This window comes from Bos indicus x Bos taurus, chromosome 19 (assembly GCF_003369695.1).
Source record: "Bos indicus x Bos taurus breed Angus x Brahman F1 hybrid chromosome 19, Bos_hybrid_MaternalHap_v2.0, whole genome shotgun sequence".
NCBI classification, from domain to species: Eukaryota; Metazoa; Chordata; class Mammalia; order Artiodactyla; family Bovidae; genus Bos; species Bos indicus x Bos taurus.
This window is the reverse complement of record NC_040094.1, coordinates 43,750,242-43,763,833: the sequence shown is the minus strand read 5'-3', so window position 1 is coordinate 43,763,833 and position 13,592 is coordinate 43,750,242. Positions and strand designations below refer to the sequence as shown.

The following is a 13,592-nucleotide window of genomic DNA, read 5'->3' as shown; positions in this document are numbered from 1 at the left end:
CTCAAGCCAAATTCTCCTAATCATCTGTCCCTCCACATAAATTACCCCTTTGCTGATCCTCAGGGACCACTCCCTCCAACACCCCGCACCTGGGTGATGGATGTTGGACAGAGCCAGTTTTCACGTGCTGCAGGTGGGAGTGTGCTAACGTGTTTGCTCTTGGTTGATGGACAAGGTAGAGGCCAGGGAGTAAAAATAGTCAACGGTGAGAGGAGAGAAGAGCTTGGTGTCTGATTCAGTCACTTCCCTTTGTGTGAAGTTGAGAGTAACAGCCTCTCCCTCGCTTTAGGGTTCTCAGACTTTGGACACCTCTCTTCTCAGAGCCCAGATGTCTTACAGGTGAGCTCTGATGTGGAAGAAAACAGGAGGTGTGGGAAAGGAGTGGGATTTTGGCGTTTGCATGAGTGTGTGTAGCTTCAGGCCTTGGGAGTTGGCAGGAGGGAGAAAAGGAAGGAGAGCAAAATCTTTGGAAGGTGTGTTTTGTACCTGCGGATCCTGCTCTGAATCTCCTTAGTCCTCCACTGTGAATCCGGATGGGGATGAGGGTGGGAGGGGTGCTGGGGAATAAATCTTGTATGAGAACAACCTTTAAGAGACTTAACATTGAATGGTGTCTTAGCCTTGAAAGGTCTTGCTAATCTGAGATGTTATTAGAGGAGGTGACAGCCTCAAAGAAAGCCCAGTGTGTGAAGGACCCACTTGCTCATCCTCGGTTTTTTGTTCTGTGACGGCCAGAAAAATCACCATGGTAGGAAGCTAACCGGAGAGCCCAGACAGCATAACCGGCACTCCTGGCGGGCATCTAACCTGCAGTTCCATCATTTCTAATTCTTAATATTGTCCGCTAAACGTGTGAAGAGGAATACAGGTTTAAAAGGCTAATGAGATTTGAGGTAATAGAGGCTTTTAAAAGTAGCACCATGCCCCACTGGATTCTTTGAGCTGCAGGAACAGCTGTTCTTTGGCCTTCAGCTGACCTCAGAAACTAGAAATAACTTATTTTAAGGCTTTGTCCCACTCGCCACTGTGGGCAGGAATGGAAAGCACCTGTCAGGTGTTGCCCTAAGACTGTCTCTGCCAAAAAGAAACTTCTACAAGCTTTGTGGCTTACGATCAGCCCCCTCCCAACCATACCTTCAACCACAGCGTGTGCTGAGCGCCCCCTGCGTGAGAAGCTCGGTAACGGGCAAACAAACGCAGCGTTATTCCTTGCAGGGCGTCTACGCGTCGTTCTATTAAGTCTTCACAACCCCCCACCCCCCGCAAGCACCTCTTGTTCCCGTTTTACAAAAGATAAAAACCGAGAGAAAGGCTTGGGCCGTGGGACGGGACACGCCTTTGGGTAACTGTGACCTTGAGCAAGTCACTTGCCCAGCGGGAGCTGATGCCGAGATTCCTTTCCACTCAAATATTCAGTCCAGCTCAAGGTCACGAGTGCTCAGCGGCCGCTGGAGCTGGGTCCCGAGACTCCAAGGCGTGATTCCCTACAGCCCTGGTTCCGAAGGGAGGAAGAGAGAGGTTCGAAGCGTACATCCCACCTCTCCAGCAGAGACGCAGGCCGCTGGGGCGGGAGCCGGACTCCCTAGAGCAGGCCGAGCTGAAGTACGGTGCCCGGGAAGGGCCGATCCGCTCCGCTCCTCGCGAAGGCTGCCCCCAGCCAATCACACTTGAGGCCCGCCCTGCCCTTTGCCGGAAGGAGCCGTTACCCCGAGCAACTACAACGTCCGGTTTTCGGAGTTTGGTGGCGGGAAAAGCCATGAGTAAAGGCCGGTCAGAAGCTGCCGCGGGAGGTAACAGCCGTGGGAGCTGGGAGACCGGGAGGAGGGTGGGTTGGGGTCGGTTGAAGGACCCCCCTTCCAGCCTTGTCTCTATCCGTAGCCTCCGGGATCCTGCTGAAGTACCTACAGGAGCAGAACCGGCCCTACAGTGCCCAGGACGTGTTCGGGAACCTGCAGCGGGAACATGGGCTGGGCAAGACGGTGAGAACCCTCTCTTGGGACCCCGGGACCTCCCCTGGGACCCCCAGGGTCCTGCACCTCCAGGTTGCCATTTTAGCCCAGGGCTTCCTAAGGCTTGTCTGGCGCTTCCCCCATCATCGGTGACATCCTTCCGGCTCCCAAAGTCCCTCTCCTGATTGCTCCGTCCTCTCGCCTCTGTCAGGCGGTGGTGAAGGCGCTGGAGCAGCTGGCGCAACAAGGCAAAATCAAAGAGAAGATGTATGGCAAGCAGAAGATATACTTTGCGGACCAGGTGAGGAAAACAGATGTATGAGAGCCCGGCATTAGGTCAGTCAGCCCCTAGTATGAACTCTATTTGGGAGAATTGAAGCATCCAGTGAAATTCACCCGTCTTAGGTCATTTAAAGGGCCCCAGCCAACCTTCAGGACAAAGTGTGGACTCCCTTTGCTGTCGTCCAGACTTCACTAGATTTCCAGACTTGAAATATGATCGATGACAGAAAATCCTGAATTGTTGCTGTCGAGGTCCATTTACGCGTGGAAGTTCTTATTCCCAGTCATCTAGAATGAGAACCAGTCTGCCAAATAGTTTTCCTTCTGTTTGCGGCCCAGACCCCCTTCAGACCCATCAGAATCAATATTGCCAAAGTAGAATGCTTCATTTCGCCCCTAAACCGGCTCCTTTTGTGTTCTTCTCCCTAACGGAATCATTCTTCACCCAGGCCAGAGAGTAGGGAGTCATTCTTTTTGTTTTTGGTTGGCCTCACCACACAGCTTGTGGGATCTTCATTTCCCAACCAGGGATCGAACCCGGGCCCTCAGCAGTGAAAGCACTGAGTCCTAACCACTGGACCACCAGGGAATTCCCTGGGAAATTATTCTTCCTTATTTTACACGCCTAGTCAGCCGTCAAGCCTAGGTGTTTCTCCTTTCTTGACTCCATCCTCTCCTTTCCAGCTGCCACCACTGCTGTGCTTCAGGTGTTCCTCGTCTATTGCAGTATCCTCCTGATCGCCTGGGCTCCTTACACATATCTTAAACATTGCAGCCAGAATAATCTATGTACGTGCAACTCTAGTTATGCCATTTCCCTACCAAAAATTCCAGTGCTCCTTAGAACAGATAAAAGGCACTCAGAGAGTTGGCTCCAGCCTCTCCTGTCCTGGTTATTTCTCCATCCATCAATACTAGCCCATTTAGATGTATTTAACTTCTGTGGCCTTTGCTTGTTGTCCTTCCTCTGCCCGGGTTTTGGAGTCCCTTCTTCCTCTGCCTAGCTAACTCTTACTCATCCATTAGGATTTCACTCAGGCATCACCTCTGGAAACCTTCCTTACTGCTCTGAACTAACTGCCTTCCTCAGGCACTCACCTCTTTGAGGCATCCTCTATTTTAATTGTCTTTCACTTGCCTCCATTACAAAACTGAAGCTCTTCTAAAGCAGACCCCATTTGTCATCCATCTTCCTTTACTCAGTACTCCTACAAGATTTAACATCCACTGTCAAGGCTAATTTCCCTAAAGTAGGTTTCATTATATTACTGCTGTACTGAAGATTCCATAAAGAAGTTGGCCGGTTTTTTTTCCTGTAAAGGGCCAGTTAATATTTTTATGCTTTGCAGACCTGGTGGTCTTTTGTTGCAGCTGCACAGCTGTCAGTGGCATTCAAGTCTACCATTGTAGGGCAAAACCAGCCACACACAGTATGTAGATGAATGGGTATGGCTATGTTTCCATAAATTTTGTGTTTTTAAAAACATGCATCTGGCAGGATTTGGCCTGCAGGTTGTAGTGCTGCCTTCTGCCTTAATGGTTTACTGCACTTGATTGTAGAGTCCAAACTGCTCAGGGTGGCATTCCAGTTCTTTCTATCCTGCTTCCCATCACCAACTGACAGGATGCCGCTGAGCCCCAGCACAGGCCTTTTCTAGCAGCTGCTCACATGGAAGGGGCGCCTCAGACTCACTGATGTCCTTATCTGAATACCTTCCACCATGCCTCTTCACCTGTCTTGATTCTTACTACTGTGGAAACCTGTAATTAGGTATCAGCCCCTTTAAAAGAATGTTTCTTTACTCCTTCAGCCCAGTGAGTAGTTTTGCTAGTAAACTGCAAGATTATTTCTGTTCTATTGGTCAGGATCCCACACCTCAAAGCCCCTGAGGACGAATAGCAGGTTTCAACTTGTTCTTTCTTGTAGCTTTTTGAGGAAACAGGTTCCAGACTGAACGACTGTTCAGAAGTACCCTCCCACTACCTTCCTGGGCCCTCTGGAGGGTTGGGGAGCCCCAGATTTTCAAGTGTATATGAACATTGCCTTCCCAGATGTGGGTCCCCTCTTGTGCCTCCCATCAGCCTGCTTCTGTTTTTCCTTTTGTCTCTGGCAGGACCAGTTTGACGTGGTCAGTGATGCTGACCTCCAAGGCCTGGATGCCAAAATCTTGGCTCTCACGGCTAAGGTGCAGAGCTTGCAGCAGAGCTGCCGCCACATGGAGGCTGGTAGGACTGGCAGCCCCTGGAAGGTGCCCCTACTGTCAGGGTTGGTCCCAAGGTCAGGGATTACTAAGTGCAGGATTTATTGAGTGCAGTGACATCTCGCAGCAGAGATCCCTTTGCTAGGCTGCCACAGGCATTATGGGCTTCCCTGGTGGCTCAGTGGTAAAAGAATCCACCATTCAATGCAGGAAACAGGGGTTCAATCCCTGGGTCAGGAAGATCCCCTGGAGAAGGAAATGGCAACCCACTCCAGTATTCTTGCCTGGAGAATCCCATGGACAGAGGACCAGTCTGCAGTCGAGGGTCGCAAGAGTCAGACACGACTTAGCCACTAAATAACAACAACACAGGTGTCACATTCAACTTAATGTGTCACAACTAATGGCTTTTGAAGACAAATGGGCAAGGGACATTTATGTTCCCTACTGTGATACCAATACACGGTTCCCACACTCCCCTTTATTCTGCCTATTTAATTGACTACAGCTAATAGTCTACTCGAACTTACACTCCCCAACTGTTTGTAGATTTAGGAGGAAAGAAAACTGGAATAAACTGGTAATTTGGTAAACATTAGTCTTTCTTGAGGCTTTCCAGAATATAGGACCCATTCTGAACCCCGTATGGAGAGAGCCCAGAGCAAGGTGGAGGCCTCGTCTCCTACCTCAGGGTAGCCATTGACTTCAGGGAGGTGTGGTTTTAGAGCTGAAGGAGTTAACTAGTGCCCTGACCACACCGGAGATGCAGAAAGAGATTGAGGAGCTAAAGAAGGAATGTGCTGGCTACAGAGAAAGACTGAAGAACATCAAAGCGGCCACCAACCACGTGACTCCGGAAGAGAAAGAGCAGGTGGGCTGGGAGGGAGGCGGAGCAGGGAGGGCTGCCTCTGCAGGTTCGAAGTGAGGAAGAGGGTTGACCCCAGCAGCTGCTGTGGGCTCAAAGGAACCTGTTTCCCCGTCTAGGTGTACAAGGAGAGGCAGAAGTACCACAAGGAGTGGAGGCAGCGCAAGAGGATGGTAAGTGTAGGGGAGCTCTAGGAACGCCCTGGACGATAGCAGCCCCCAGGGACACAGCTGCCTCGTTTCAGGGGCCCGTCAGGCATGCCCAGTACTGGCATCTGAAACGGGGTGGTCTTATTTCTTCTCAGGCAACAGAGCTGTCTGATGCCATCCTTGAAGGATACCCCAAGAGCAAGAAGCAGTTCTTTGTAAGTGGTGCTCGCCCTCCCTTGCTCCCCCTCCCTTGCTCCCCTGGGACTTTGATCCAAGGCGGTCTCATTCTCTTGTCTCGCTGCCCCACAGGAGGAAGTTGGGATAGAGACGGATGAAGATCACAACGTCAAGCTCCCAGATCCCTGAAAGGCTCCCCCGGCAGGACTGGGAACAGACGTTCTGGACTGGCTGCCGTGTTTAGGTCAGCTCTTTTGTTGTTCCTGGTGGTGCCCACCTTTGGGCACACACCAGAGTACTGGGTGGAGGGAGGGAGCACAGGTGGCCCAGAGAGGATGGGCATGCTTATTTCATCAGCCACTTGTCAACTGCTTAAACTAAACACTTAAATGTGGAACAACGCTAAAGGACAGCATTTGGCAATATTTATTGTAATATAATTTGATACAAAAATATTTCATTTCCTCTGGATAATCACACCTCCCAACTATCAAACCTGAGGAAGGCAAAAGGGAGCTTGGGAACAAGGGCAGAGAGAGGCTGCCAGACACAGCATTCAAGAAGCCCAGGGCCTTACCCAGGATTCTCCTGGGCTCTGCAAGTCAGAAGGCCTTTAAAGAATCTCCTCTACCCACCTTCACTCCCCCAAGTCCTGGGAGAAACGTAGGAAGCACTGAGACGGTAGAGGGCCAGATACACTTGACAGAAAGGCTGCAAATAGTCTGGGGGCCAGTTACTTTTCCAAAATTGTAACTTTAGCAAAATTGCATTGTTTAGAAAAATTAAAGACATTTAATATGTAGTGTTGTGTCACACTTGACTTTGTTGTGCACTGCTGCTGCCTGTGGGGACAGAGGGCAGGAGTGGGTGGGGAGGTTGCTTCCCTCTACCACCCAGAGCAGGGAGGCAGTGGAGTAGGGGGCAAGGGCAGGAACCTGGCAGCCCTGCCCTGAGTTGGCCAGAAAAAGCTCTGGCCTCACCTTGGACTGACCAGGCAGCCCTAGCCTAGGCATGAGGCCGCCTTCCACCCCTCATGGCTGTGGGAGTACTTCCTCTTACTCCCTTCTTCCCATCCAACTACTGCCAAATGGCTGCACTGGCTCAGTGTTGCCAGAGACACCAGAACAGGCAAATAGTAGTTACCAAATATGAGCAGGAATTCCAGGCTTCAAAAAAGGGGAGAGGCCAGGAGCTCTTTAGGGTGCCAAGAGCAGACCTCTATCCTGAGGACTTCTATGGGGGGGGGAAAGACTAGGTAGGTTTGAGATCTATGGTCAAATAAATTAAAGCTTTCATAATACTCTCCCCCCACCAATTCAATGAAGGCGGGGGAGGGCATGGAGGAAGCTGGGGAGCCAAACACTGAGGAGAAAGCAGCTCACTAGTGTGCAGTGCCACAGTCCACTCTCATAAGCCCAGTGGCTCCATGGCCAAGTAGGAGACTCAAAGCCTCTTGCTGGCTGTTCTGCAGGTTCCAAGAGTTGGTCAGTAAAGCTGGTTCTTCAGTTGGTGCAGGACGCCAATCACAATTTCCCGTAGGGTCTGGTGAGGGCCGCACAGAAAGAAAGAGATGACAGTCAAGGAGGGCACAGAGCTGCTCAGTGACACCTGCCTGGGCCAGGTGCGCTCTTTAGAGTACCATTAAAATAAAAAGCCCCTGGAAAGCACTGATGGCTACAGTTTACTTTGCACATGCCCCCAAAATAGGCTGAGATGCATTGCTCTGTGATAAAGCAAATACAGAAATGACTAATGGTATACTTTAGGCGGGGGTATTTGAGGGTTCATTGTAAAACTTGCAATGCTGCAGTATGTTCATGGTGTTTTGCAATAAAAATTTGGGACATGGCTTCAGCTGAAAGCATTTCTTCTAAAATCAGGAACAAAACACGGATGCCCAGTCTCACCATTTTTATTCAACATAGTCTTGGAACTCCTAGTTACACTAATTGGAGAAGAAATAAAAGGAATCCAAATTGGGAAGGAAAAAATAAAACTGTTTGCAGCCGACAAGATATTAAACATGGAAAGTTCTAAAGACACCATCAGAAAACTACTAGAGCTCAACAATGAATTCGTAAAGTTGCAGAATACTACACTGATGTACAGAAATCTCTTGCATTTCTTTAACAATGAAGGATCAAAGAGAAATGTAGGAAACAATCCCATTTACCATCACATCAAAAATAAAAGACCTAGGAATAAACCTACCTAAGGAGGCAAAGACCTGTACTCAGAGGAAGATCCTGATGAAAGAAACTGGACACAAACAGAAAGACACAACCTGTTGTTTGGCTGGAGACTCAACATGGTTAACATGACCATCTACCCAAGGCAATCTAAAGACCCAGTGCAGTCCCTATCAAAATACTAACGGCATTTTTCACAGAACCAGAACAAATAACTTTAAATGTTGTATGGAAACACAAAAGACCCTGAATAACCAAAATAATCTTGAGAAAGAACAGAACTGGAGGAATCATATGACCTGACTTCAAACTATACTTACTACAAAAGCTACAGTAGTCAAAACAGTATGATACTGGCACAAAAACAGACAAGATCAACGGAACAGGAGAGTCCAAAAATAAACCCACGCACTCACGGTCAGTTCATGTACAACAAAGGAGGCAAGAATACACAGTGGAGAACAGACAGTCTGTTCAATAAGTGGTGCTCGGAAAACTGGACAGCTACATGTAAAAGAATGAAAGTAAAACATTCTCTAATGCTATATACGAAAACTCAAAATAGACGAAAGACCTAAAGTAAGGCTGGATACTATAAAACTCAGAGAAAACCACATGCAGAAGACTGACATAAATCACAGCAATATTTTATTAGAGCCATCTCCTAAAGGAAATTAAATGGGACCCTAGTTGAACTTAAAAGCTATTACACTGCAAAGGAAACCACTGACAAAAAGACAACCTACTGAATGGGAGAAAATATTTGCAAATGATATGACTGACAAGGGGTTAATAGTCAACATGTATAAACAGCTAACAACTCAGCATCAGAAAAACAACTAGGGAATTCCCTCGTGGTCCAGTGGTTAGGACTCGGTGCTTTCACTGCTGTGGCCCGGGTTCAACCCCTGGTCAGAGAACTAAGATCACACAAGCCACATGGTATGGCCAAAAAACATCCCTGGAAAACATCCCAATTAAAAAATGGGCAGAAGAACTGAATGGACATTTTTCCAAAGAGGAACTGCACGTGTCCAACAGGGACATGAAGCTGAACGTCACTAATCATCAGAGAAATGTAAATCAAAACCACAATCATCTGTCACCTTATACCTGTCAGAATGGCTATCATCAAAAAGAACACAAATAATAAATGGTGGTAAGGATGTGGAGAAAAGAGGACTCTTGCACACTGCTGGTGGGAATGTAAATTGGTGCAGCTACTGTGGAAAATAATAATAGAGATTTCTCAAAAAACTCAAAGAGCTACCAAATGATCCAGCACTTCCACCCTGACGTACATGTTTGAAAAAAAACAAATACGTGTGTATATTCAAAAAAACAAAAACACTTAATTCAGAGTGTATGTGTGTGATGGAATACTACTCAGCCATAAAGAATGAAATAATCCATTTGCTGCAACATGGACGGACCTAGAAATGATCATATTAATCAGCAGAGGAAGTCATAAAGACAAATACCATATATCACTTATATGTGGAATCTAAAGTACAACACAAAGTATCTGTGAAACAAGATATACAGAACAGACTTGTGGTTGAGAGGGCAGGGTGGGTAGGGGAGAGGCGGAGTTTGGCATTAAGAGACAAACTTACACGTAGGACGATAAACAATAAGGTCGCACTGAATAGCACAGGAAACTTACTATCTGGGACAAACCATAGTGGAAAAGAATATGAAAAGGAATATAACTGAGTCACTGCTTACAGCAGGAATTAATATTGTAAATCAACTATACTTCAATAAAACTTAAAAATCAGAAAAACCCCAGATGAATGAGTAAAAATGTGGTACACAAACACAACGGAATACCTCTCAGTTAAAATAAAAAGACAAAACAATGAATATGGACTTAGCATTGTGCTAAGTGAAACGAGTCAGAGAAAGACAAATACTATACGACGTCACTTACAAGTGGAGTCTAAAAAACTACAAAGAACCAGTGAATATAACAAAAAAGTACGCTGGACAAACTAGTGGTTACCAGTCGGGAATGGGGGTTGGGGGAACATCAGGGTGGGGGAATGGGAGGTACAAGCGACTGGGGGTGTTGTACAGCATGAGGAATACAGCCAATATTTTGTGATAACTGGAAATGTAGAGTCGCTTTTTTAAATTATACAGAAAAAAACACTGGCAAACAAAAAGAAATCTCAGATACAAGTCAAGCCTCAGTAAAATCAACCAGACCTCAAAAGACTCGGTCAACCGTTAACACACTCTCTATTACAAATAATAATTAGGAACCCCAAGGAAAACTACTGTAGGGGGCCTAGGGTGGGGGCCTTAAATCTTTTCCCAAAACCCCAAGTTAAGTGCAAGTGATCCGGGCTCACTTGCTGGGCAGGCAAGCAGTGCCTGAGGCTGCTGTTACTTGCCACAATGTGAACTAAACAAAGGCATTGCATGAGTGAGTGCTCAGATCATTCTTGCAAAATGAAGCCTCCACAGGAGTATCTGGGCTAGAAAGCAGAGGGAAACAGGAATACAAGTTGTAAAAATACCCTCAAGAAACCTAAAAGCTGCTGCCCTGCCTCTCTGAACAAATCACAGCTTGGGTCACTTTGCCTGAGCGAAGAGCCCCTGACCCCGTGACTACTGCCGCCCCGTACCTGAGGCTTACAGTGCTCCTCAATCCAGCTGAAGACACAGGCCGACAGCTCCTGGAAGCTCGCCACAGAGATGGAGGCATTGAAGGACTGGAAGAGGGAGTCCATGATGCCTTGAAACACGTTGAACTTGACCTGGTCCGAGACCTGGTCCTCCCCCTCATGGGGGTTATCCTGGTGCGCCTTCACAATCTGCTCATAGTTCCTGAAAGCGAGCAGGCCAGGCCTGAGGGGCTGCAGCAGCTCTCCTGGCCCCTGAAGAGTAATAGCACTTACCCTCCATGCTCCCCGGGGAAGGAGATTCCCAGCGAACTTGTGGGATGGATTCAACATCAGCTTCTACGTCAGCAGTGCTGGCCTACCCCCTCCAACCTTTCCTTCATTAAATCCCACTGGTGTTTCCAGAGTATTATTTGCTACAGTTGGGATTAAGTGGTGCCTACCACACAAGGGACTAAGAATATCATCTGATGCGGCCTTTGAAGAAGGGCAGGGTGTGAACTGAAGAGGCCTCAGAGTCCCCTCAAAACCAGATGCCCTGGTTCCCCCAACCCAACACCCTCCCTTACACTTTCATGATCTTTAGGGCCATGACATCCTTGCGGAGCGTGGATACCTCCTCCTCCTGCTTTTTCTTCTCCTTGTGCAAAAACTGGATGTAGTCAATGGCTGGAGTGGGGGTGGGCAGAGGGGGTGGGCGGAGAGGACGTCTCAACAGAAAGACAAGGCTGATTTTGACTCCCCTTCCCTCCAGACCCCACTTCCCCGCCTCCCACCTCCTTAAAACCATCCCACCCGGGCCAGGCCAAAAGTGGCTCTTAGGCTCTAGCCTTCTCACAGCCCCCTTGGCTCCAAGCCCTCCAGCGCTCTCCTGGCCATACTCTTCTGCAGCACGATGGCTTTGCTCAGTTTCTGAGAGCCAAGGGAGAAGTCCTGCTGCTGGCAGGTGGGGACGATGGTCTGTAGATCATCATAGCCTCTCTGTGGAGAGAGCAGGGGAAACGGGTTCCTTTATGGAGGGGTCAAGACAAACGGGCACGCAGCTTTTCTTCCATGATACCAAGTTACATGCTCGCTCACTCAGAGGAGTAGAAAGGAAGGAGAAGTTCACGTCTAGGGCCTAGACTAGCTGCCCCCAAGCTTGCTTGGGACTGCCTGCCGGGGCCAGGGCAGAGTGGATCTGAAGTGTGCAGGTGCTCCCTGAGGTGTGGGCCCCCCCAATCACCTTGATGGCGTCCCTCCTCTTCTGCTCGGCCTGAGTGTGTGCTCGCCGCCGCCGGTCCTTGTAGGACTCCTTGTAGGACTCCTGGTGGTAATCGCTGTCCTCGTCATCTACGCTCAGGGTTGGGGCAGGAAGAGGTCATTCTGGGGCCCAGTGGGGCCCAGCTAGCCCACTTTCCCCAGCTGGGAAGAACCTGGTGCCCAGAGATGGCGAATGGATACAAGAACCTAATGCCCTAGATGACGTGAGGGTGAAACCCTGTGTCTAGAACTAGGGTTACAGCGCCCCCATGTGGAAGGCAGGAGCTGCCTTGTCTAAGAAAAAGACTAAAATGAAGGCACATCTGGTTCCCCGGGTGGGGAGATGTTGCCGCCTACCTGTGTTGGGGACAGAAGAGGCACTGGTGGAACCGATGCTATTAGCTCTGGACACTACACTCCCCTTGCGGGTGCTTTCTACAAAAAGCCCTGGAAAAGAGAGGCCCCAGTCACTAAGGAATAGAATAGGGGGAGGGGCTCTGCTAGGCTCTCAGACAACTGTGGGCCCAATGGCTTCCTGAGCCCTAAATGCTGACCTCTCTCCTTCAACCCCAAAGCCAGCCATCCTGGGCCACCCACTTCCTGTCGTGCCATGCCGCAGTGCTCCCGTCCCTAGTCTACACTGCTCCACAGGCCTGCAAGGATACCTCCTGGCTCACAAAGTGGCATCTGGGCGTGATGATGGAGAGTGACCGGCTGGCCCTGTTTCCATCACTTCCCTGCTCCAGGGCAGAGGGAACTAGGTGTCACCCTTGGATGCTTCCTGCCCCTGTCCTCCAGAGCCTCCCTCGCTGCTCAGGCCCGCTCAGCTCAGGGACGGTGGGCTGTGCTCAGGTATGGCTGCCAAGGCCTCGCGAATCCATCGGGCTGAGGTGGCAGTGTCCCTCCAGAGGTGAAGAGGGTGCGAGAGGCACTCACCAGGGTCCAGACTGTTGTCGCTGTAGGCATACTCCACCTGCGGCACCGAGCAAGGGAGAAGCCCGTCAGGCCTCCTCCGCCCCTGCACGCGTGTACACACACACGGACACACATACGTACACACTTGGGGTGCGCGGGCAGTCGCAGGATTCCCCCCAAGCCAAGAGCGGTTAGGCCGCGGGAGCGCCGCCCCTCAGCAGGACCCCGTCCGCCCACTCCACGCCCCCAGCCCTCCAGTCCCGTCCCCTCACACCCGCGCGCACACGCCTCAGTTGTCTTCCCACCTTGGCACACACAGGGTGAGAGCTGTCTTCTCTGCAGCCCCAGGGCCCGAGGAGCGGGGGTAGCTCTGGGGACTGCAGGGAGTCCCCTAGTCTTCCAGACCCCCTACGCGCTCGAGCCCGACCCGCCCTCCCCTCGCCGGCGTGCGCGCCCACGGGGCTTGCCTTGACCCAGGGGTCCTCCGGAGAGGCGCCCGGCTCCGTCATGTCCGACCCACCGAACCGGAAACCTGCCAGCAGGCGGGCCCCCGACCTGGAGGAAGAGGCGAGGCGCGCTCACGTGACCCAAACCCACCAACCCTCAGCCCAGTGGCGGGGGCGGGGCGGCTGCGCATGCGTGATCCGGCGGACAACCCCCACGCCCGGCCGCAGCCGCCGCCTAGACGGTGCCCCGCCTGCTGTCGGAGCTGACACTGGTGGCCTCGGGGCCACCCTCCTCGCTAGTCCCTGCTCTTGCTCAGGATAGATGTTCCAGCCGCCGCGACATGAAGCACATTCCGTGAAACGGGGTCCCTTTAAGAGGCTTGTCCGCATAATGTCGCAGCGCAGGCGCACCGCCTTGCCCAGCGGGCTCCTGGGACCGGACGAGTTTCCCAGACCTGCACTTCTGGCCACCTCTTCCGAGCCCGCCGAGATGCAACCTCTGTGAGGCCAGGGGCTCGAATGGCTTGTTGAAGGAAGCTCCTCCAAC

The 13,592-nt window shown here is 50.5% G+C and overlaps 2 protein-coding genes and 1 non-coding gene across 5 annotated transcripts; 1 reads left to right on the top strand and 2 right to left on the bottom strand.

Moving 5' to 3' along the window:
- Positions 1-1,370: 1,370 nt before the first annotated feature.
- PSMC3IP (PSMC3 interacting protein) lies at positions 1,371-6,426 on the top strand. The gene is made up of 8 exons (XM_027516936.1): positions 1,371-1,790; positions 1,879-1,979; positions 2,161-2,250; positions 4,346-4,457; positions 5,158-5,303; positions 5,417-5,470; positions 5,602-5,661; positions 5,756-6,426. Exons 1-8 carry the CDS (start codon positions 1,757-1,759, stop codon positions 5,810-5,812), a joined length of 654 nt encoding a protein of 217 aa, XP_027372737.1. The 5' UTR covers positions 1,371-1,756; the 3' UTR covers positions 5,813-6,426.
- TRNAE-UUC lies at positions 2,748-2,820 on the bottom strand. The gene has a single exon. It is a non-coding gene; the product is annotated as a tRNA-Glu (tRNA).
- MLX (MLX, MAX dimerization protein) lies at positions 6,027-13,207 on the bottom strand. 3 transcript variants are annotated; one of them, XM_027516934.1, is made up of 8 exons: positions 13,067-13,207; positions 12,621-12,657; positions 12,042-12,131; positions 11,668-11,774; positions 11,324-11,423; positions 11,012-11,111; positions 10,446-10,647; positions 6,027-7,165 (listed from the first exon to the last, which is right to left on the bottom strand). In XM_027516934.1, the coding sequence occupies exons 1-8, from the start codon at positions 13,106-13,108 to the stop codon at positions 7,109-7,111; spliced, it is 735 nt and encodes a 244-aa protein (XP_027372735.1). In that variant the 5' UTR covers positions 13,109-13,207; the 3' UTR covers positions 6,027-7,108. The 3 variants fall into 3 exon arrangements, with proteins under 3 accessions (XP_027372735.1, XP_027372734.1, XP_027372736.1); XM_027516933.1 differs by having other exon boundaries at positions 12,905-13,151; XM_027516935.1 differs by lacking the exon at positions 12,042-12,131 and having other exon boundaries at positions 13,067-13,166.
- Positions 13,208-13,592: the final 385 nt, after the last annotated feature.

What these genes read in the sequence shown, in the direction of transcription:
- PSMC3IP (XM_027516936.1), top strand. Translation starts at nt 1,757, where the DNA reads ATGAGTAAAGGCCGGTCAGAAGCTGCCGCGGGAG. An exon ending in AACATGGGCTGGGCAAGACG is followed by an intron (nt 1,980 to 2,160) that starts GTGAGAACCCTC and finishes CGCCTCTGTCAG; the next exon opens with GCGGTGGTGAAGGCGCTGGA. An exon ending in GGAGGCAGCGCAAGAGGATG is followed by an intron (nt 5,471 to 5,601) that starts GTAAGTGTAGGG and finishes ATTTCTTCTCAG; the next exon opens with GCAACAGAGCTGTCTGATGC.
- MLX (XM_027516933.1), bottom strand. Translation starts at nt 13,108, where the DNA reads ATGACGGAGCCGGGCGCCTCTCCGGAGGACCCCTGGGTCAAGGCAAGC. An exon ending in CTCACCCTGTGTGTGCCAAG is followed by an intron (nt 12,658 to 12,904) that starts GTGGGAAGACAA and finishes TCGGTGCCGCAG; the next exon opens with GTGGAGTATGCCTACAGCGA. An exon ending in AGAGGAGGGACGCCATCAAG is followed by an intron (nt 11,424 to 11,667) that starts GTGATTGGGGGG and finishes CTCTCTCCACAG; the next exon opens with AGAGGCTATGATGATCTACA.